Here is a 6,913-nt window from a genome sequence, read left to right as displayed (position 1 = left end):
AGATCCTATATTTATATACTCGTTCTATTCTGTCTAGTGTTTCCAGTGCGTTGTGGTTGTGAGTGTAGTGGTCAGCCGGGTCATTACAATGTCCGACAAGCCCAAGGTGGCACCCAACATCATATAAGAGAACACACAATCTACATAAAATGAAAGTCTCAAAACACAAGAATCATTCACCAAATTTTGATTACAATTAGTAAAAGCATTCTAAATGGTCATATAACACTCCTAAGACGCACAAATTACATACATTATTTTATATTCATACAATTTTCTCATATAATCACCCAATGCATTCCCTAGGGTTCCCACAATAACCTATAAGCAAGACAATAGATTCACAAGATTAGTCTAAAACATCAATTTAAACCGTATGCATGTTCATATTATCAAATAGAACATCGAAGAATCATAGAGAAGACAAAAATGTGGGATATATATAAATTGGGAATTTCCCCTTTCATATAATACATGCGACAGAAAAGACATTAGAGGTTAATATCACTATCCAGCATACACCCACGCCCAAAGAGAGACTATTCACTCCCTCTTACCTTAGTGGATGCTAGACGAAGGACATGAATCTTTGGGGTGATCTCCTTCGAGCTTTGGGTCTCCCAATTCTTCAAAGTGCAAACATGTGTGATGGAAACTCTAAGAGAAACAAGATTGGTGTAGCTTCTCCTTCAAACTTCTATGAATGGGTCTTCACTTCTTGGACTCCTCCAAGCTTCTTCAATGGCTTCTATGGATGCTAGAAGCCATTTCCATCATAGAAGATGATGTAGAGACTTTCCTTTGTGGTGCGACATTTTCAAGAGTAATAAGCTTCTTCAATTTCTCATCACACTCAAGAGAGGATAAGAGAAAAGAAAGAATTTCAAAAGAGAGAAACAAGCTTTGAGAGAGAGAATTTGGAGAGTAATTTTCGTCCAAATCATGTATAAGTCTCAAATGATAAAATAAAACAATTAAGTATAAAATCATACACACATATAATATAAACATTTAATATAATCAGGCTAATAATTATAAGAATATAATAAATACATAAATATTAGTAATGAAAAAATTGAAGGTGTTGTAGTTGGCACATGACAGGTAATAAGTATATACTCATCTTCATCCCCATACCAGTTTAAAAAATTGAGTATTCCCTTAATCAATCAAATTAAATATTCTCCATCAAAATTGGGATATGTTACATTACTCACAAGTATAGATTTATTTATCATCACTACCATAAATTGCTAAATCCAAACTTGTTTGAATCATCATTTCCATTTAATCATAAATGTGTCGGAATAATTTGATAATAAACTTAACTAAACCCAACCAACAATCCCAAATAGAAACAATACTAATGTAGTACAATATTTTATTCTTTATTTGACTTGGATACAACAATATATTATCAAACATTAAATTAATAATATAGATTCATTGTTATCGTTTATTTAGACCAAATTCATTTAATAATGTGGATTAATATTAAATTATAAACAATTGTCAATGTTCAAAGTATTTAAAACATTACTTAAATATAATTAATATAATTTTAGTTATTGTAATTAATAATTTATTTAATAAATAAATAGGTTGATATGAGATGTCAAATGTTTAGCAAACATATATTATATTTAATATTTATTAAATACTTTTTTAGGTCATAAATGTTATATAATAAATACTACACTTAATATATTAATATATTATAAATAAAATGAAGTTTCTAAAATTTTAATATTACATTTTTCAAATTCATAGTATATAGTCAAGTTAAATCACATATCTCAAATTCATAGTATTCAGTCAAGTTAAATCACATTTTTCAAATTCATAGTATACAGTCAAGTTAAACCACATGGTTAAACATTTAAATATTATATTTATTAAATATAGATATTTATTGAATTTTTATTTACACAATATATATAGTAAATTAATTTAAATATTTATAATTTTTAATATTATATTAATAAAAAATATATAGTCAAATTGAATAAAATGGTTAAACATTACAATTCATTAAATATAATATATTTATTAAAGAATAAAAAATTAAGAGATAAATTATATAATATTTTCATGAACTCATATATCTTTGACGAGAGACAGTAATAATAGAATAAAAAATAGTTTATGTATAAGCAATAAAGTTCTATCTAATAATTTAATATAATTACACACACATATATATATATATATTAATAAAAAAATTCTTGTAAACTATAAAAAAATATATAAAATTTATAACATGTATTGAAACATATGTTTCATTTTTAGAATTTAATAGATATTCAAAGTCGGTGTAAAAAATTACATTGTTAATTAATCAAAAACCATGTTGAATATTGTTTTTAATAAAATTATTATAAAAATCAACAAATTTAACACAGAAAACGATTTGTGGTTAAATGAAAATCATCTAAAAACATTTCACCTTGTTAGTCAATGTACTATTTATTAATGTTTTGCTTACATTTAATAAATATCATAAATATATTATTAAGTAAAATTGACCGTCTAATTAAGTAGAGTAGTTGAAATGAAATGATAGTAATTAGAGGAGTGTTAATAACAAACTTTTTTGTTATTGATTAAATTTATTGAAAATTATAAAATCACATGATAAATAAAGTAGAAAATACACCATAAAAATTAAAAGTTTTCTTATTTTATTAAAAAAAATTAAGAAAAAAAAGTTTAAAGAAGCAAGCCGAATATAATGTAATAAAAATATAAGATGGATAAAAATGATAGGTAATGATGAAGTGTCTAGAGTGATAAAATATTCGCAAATTACTACTCTAGGTAAAAGAGCATTAAATTGGAAACCCTATAAATAGTGCTCCATATTGTAGTCATCACCACAAATACATTTATCAACTTTCTCTGTAGAACACAACCTAAAAGGAATCTTGTGATTTTCGAGTAATATGGGTTACTTCCATTTGTTGTCCAACCTTCAATTTCAAGTCTTGTGGTCTTATTTGTTTATTTTAATTTTTGGCATTACCTTTCTCAAAGGCTTTGCATCACACTTGTTTATCAAAACTAAGAAACAGAAACAACCCTTGCCTCCCGGTCCCAAACCATGGCCTATAATCGGTAACCTTCCAGAGATGCTTACCAATAGACCTACATTTCGGTGGATACATAAACTAATGAAGGAAATGAACACTGAAATTGCATGTATCCGCCTAGGAAATGTCCATGTCATTCCCGTTACTTGCCCAACCATCGCTTGTGAATTCTTGAAAAAACAAGATGCAATTTTTGCTTCTAGGCCCACAAGCATAACCACTTCTCTTATTAGTCGTGAATATCTCACCACAACCATGGTGCCCTTTGGAGAACAATGGAGGAAAATGAGGAAAATCATTGGGAATGATTTGTTGTCAACCACCACCCACCAACGACTTGAAAATAAGAGGGTTGAAGAAGCTGACAACCTTGTGTTTTACATCTACAACATGTGTAAAAGCAATGTCAATGGTAATTTTGGCCTTATTAATGTGAGAGATGTTACACAACACTATTGTTGCAATGTGATCAAGAAATTGAGCTTTAGTATGAGGTACTTTGGGGAAGGTAAGAAGGATGGAGGGCCAGGTTATGAGGAAAAGGAACATCTTGATGCTATTTTCACAATGCTCAAGTACATTTATAACTTTAGGGTTTCTGACTATGTCCCTTGCTTGAGGGTACTTGACTTGGATGGTCACAAAGGCAAGGTGGAAAAGGCCATAAAAATCGTGAACAAGTATCAAGACCCTATTATTGAGCAACGACTCAAAGAATGGAACAATGGGTCCAAGATTGACAAAGAAGATTACTTGGATATTCTCATCTCACTCAAAGACGTTAACAATAAACCGCTATTGACAATCGGAGAAATTCAGGCACAAATCACAGTAATATATACTTTTCACTTCGTATATTTCTCTTTTACATGCATTTATGATTGCACATGTTAATGTAGAGCAATTATACAAGCACATTTAAATTCATTTGTTTAAAATTCATTAAATTATGACTATGAGATTCATTATCCTTAAACCTTATTTGACATGCATTATACATGCATTTTTATTAAAAGTTAAAAAAAATATGTTAAAAGAATGTGTCACTTGATATTTCTTGTCCAAAAATATATGTGTGTGTATAATTTATCTACTCTATAGATAAACTAATAACTCAATTAAATATGAAACTTGTGTTATAGGAGTTGATTATGGCGGCAGTGGATAACCCATCAAATGCAGTTGAGTGGGGCCTTGCAGAGATGATAAACCAACCAGAGTTGCTTCAACGTGCCACAGAAGAATTAGACACAGTTGTAGGAAAAAAAAGGCTTGTCCAAGAATCAGACATCCCAAAGCTCAACTACATAAAAGCATGTGCAAGAGAATGTTTTCGCCTTCACCCAATTGTGCCTTTCAATGTTCCCCATGTCTCTATGCAAGACACAATAGTGGGTAACTACCTAATCCCAAAAGGTAGCCACATTCTCTTAAGTAGACAAGAGCTTGGGCGAAACTCAAAATTTTGGAGTGATGAGCCCAACAAATTCAAGCCAGAACGCCACCTTAAGAATGAGGTGGTTTTGACAGAACCAGATTTGAATTTCATATCGTTTAGCACTGGACGACGTGGTTGTCCAGGATTCATGCTTGGCACCACAATGACTGTGATGTTATTTGCTAGGTTGCTTCATGCCTTCACTTGGACTACACCACCTAATGTGTCACACATCAACCTTGCTGAGTCCAATGATGATATATTTCTCGCTCATCCACTTGTATTAATAGCAAAGCCAAGATTAGCACCAGAGCTTTACACCAAATGATTTAAAGTGTAGTTGGTTAGGTTATTTTGAATAAATAATCACTTTTTAGGGATATAAAGCACATGAAAACATAAGAAAAGAAGTTGAATTGTGTTTAGAAATAAATCCTCTAGAAATCATAAAACCTTTTGTATGATAAGAGGTGATGTTTAATAAGATGAAAGTTTTCTCTTAGTTAAAACATTTATAACTTAAAAACAAGAACTTAAATATTTTCTTTTATTTAAAACAATTAAAACAATGTATAAGAACAAGCTTAAAAATACAAAAATTTTATATTGGTTTGTCTTAATCAAACGTTATGTTTAATCTTTAAAATACCACCAATATTTATACTAATAAATAAGACAAATTACAAGTATTCTTTCATATACAACTAAAATGCTCCAAAAAAATTAGGCATTAAAAAAACCACGTAGGACTAAAAACTTAACCCAAAAATTATTTAAAAAATATCAATTCATTTCTTTTTAACACAAATTATTTTATTTTATGTATGTTTCAACATTAAGTTTGTTGCATTGTTACGTCTACTTTATTTGAGGTATTATTTGTTTTGACTCTTATAATCCTTCACAATTTTGTTCTTAAAAATATATTCTTGGTTTAAAGGATAAAAATACTTATAAGTTATCATTGACCTTGTTTCTTAAACAATGTAAGACTTTTTGTGTGATACCCTTACTACCCCCAACACATATATTGTAATAATGTAAATAAGCTAAAGAATAAAATTTTTAACATTGGTAAAAAGGTTCACATAAAACCTTCATAATTGTTCTTCAATATTCAAAATAATTGAAAATAAAACTTGGAAAGTAAAACTTAAGAGTTTACAAATTGTTTTCAAAATAAATACAATTCCAAATCTATATAAAAATCTATGTCCTAGAAATCTTCTGTCCCGATGTCACAATAACAGAGTATACCCATAATTTAACTGTTGGCATGCTAGATGTCACTCATAGCTGGATCTTCCTCACCTAAAACATCCACAAATTATACGGTGAGAGAAGAAAACATCTATATGTAAAGTACATAAGGAAAACACAACACTATCTCATCATAACTCATCACTTAATGAAATGTTTACAATCATCTCTATATGTCCTAATTCTATCAATCATGCATCAACTTCACATCAGAATTTCACAATCACACCAATCCATCACAAATCTTGTAATTAACACTATACCAAGGTCATGCCACTCCTGTAGCAGCCGAAGGTCGTGCTTACCCCTAATATAACACTGTGTAAGGTCACGTCACCCATGTAGCATTTCTTGCCCAAGGTCGTGCTCACCCCTGACATGTTATCCAAGGTCACGGTACCCATGTAGCATTTCTTTCCCAAGGTCTTGCCACCCCTGACATAAGTGATACGTATTAATTGCCTCACGCATCCCACACTATGCCAAGGTCACGCCATCCATGTAGCATCACTTACCCAAGGTCGTGCCACCCCTGGTCATAAGTGTGAGGAACCACAATCACATTCACATTCCATAACTCGATTCCACAATACATACACAAAATCCACACAAAATAGTGGTTCACATACTCCTCAAGCAATTCACCATGAATCCTCATCTACATCATCAATTTTTACCATATAATATAACAATAACATTTATAAATTAATATAACACTCAATCGAATCAGCTTCCAGAGCATCATTTTTACAAATTAATCATATATTCATAATCCTAAACACATACAGAATCTCATAATACCAATAATTTTCAAAACAGAAATAATTATAAAATTATTAAAAATTCCATAGGAACTCTTCTCCACCCATTCCCTCATCTAACTCTACACATAAATCTCCCCTTTTCTCCCGTACCTCGATAAGCAGTAGCTGAAACTAGAGCAAGATCTGGTTGGTCTCCTCCTCTAGGTTCCCCTCGGTCTTCAGAGAATGTAGAAGGAAAAGAAGTCAGAACTGAAAGATGTCAAAACTGAAAGGTGTGCTTTTTGGGAGTGCTAGAGCGCTCTATTTATAGGCATCAGGAGAGGTCAAAATGGCCTGTTTCAAATCCAGAACAGCCCGTTCTG

General features: G+C 30.6%; 1 protein-coding gene across 1 annotated transcript; it reads left to right on the top strand.

The window, feature by feature from the left end:
* The first annotated feature begins 2,660 nt into the window (after window positions 1-2,660).
* Window positions 2,661-5,190, top strand: LOC109813922 (isoleucine N-monooxygenase 1). The gene is made up of 2 exons (XM_020378216.3): window positions 2,661-3,920; window positions 4,232-5,190. The coding sequence occupies exons 1-2, from the start codon at window positions 2,943-2,945 to the stop codon at window positions 4,853-4,855; spliced, it is 1,602 nt and encodes a 533-aa protein (XP_020233805.1). The 5' UTR covers window positions 2,661-2,942; the 3' UTR covers window positions 4,856-5,190.
* The last annotated feature ends 1,723 nt before the right edge of the window (window positions 5,191-6,913 follow it).

Source organism: Cajanus cajan, chromosome 9 (assembly GCF_000230855.2).
Source record: "Cajanus cajan strain Asha chromosome 9, NIPB_CcT2T_4, whole genome shotgun sequence".
NCBI lineage: Eukaryota > Viridiplantae > Streptophyta > Magnoliopsida > Fabales > Fabaceae > Cajanus > Cajanus cajan.
Note: the sequence above shows the minus strand (reverse complement) of the source record. Positions and strands in the feature narration are given on the sequence as shown.

What these genes read in the sequence shown, in the direction of transcription:
- LOC109813922 (XM_020378216.3), top strand. Translation starts at nt 2,943, where the DNA reads ATGGGTTACTTCCATTTGTTGTCCAACCTTCAATTTCAAGTCTTGTGG. An exon ending in AAATTCAGGCACAAATCACA is followed by an intron (nt 3,921 to 4,231) that starts GTAATATATACT and finishes CTTGTGTTATAG; the next exon opens with GAGTTGATTATGGCGGCAGT.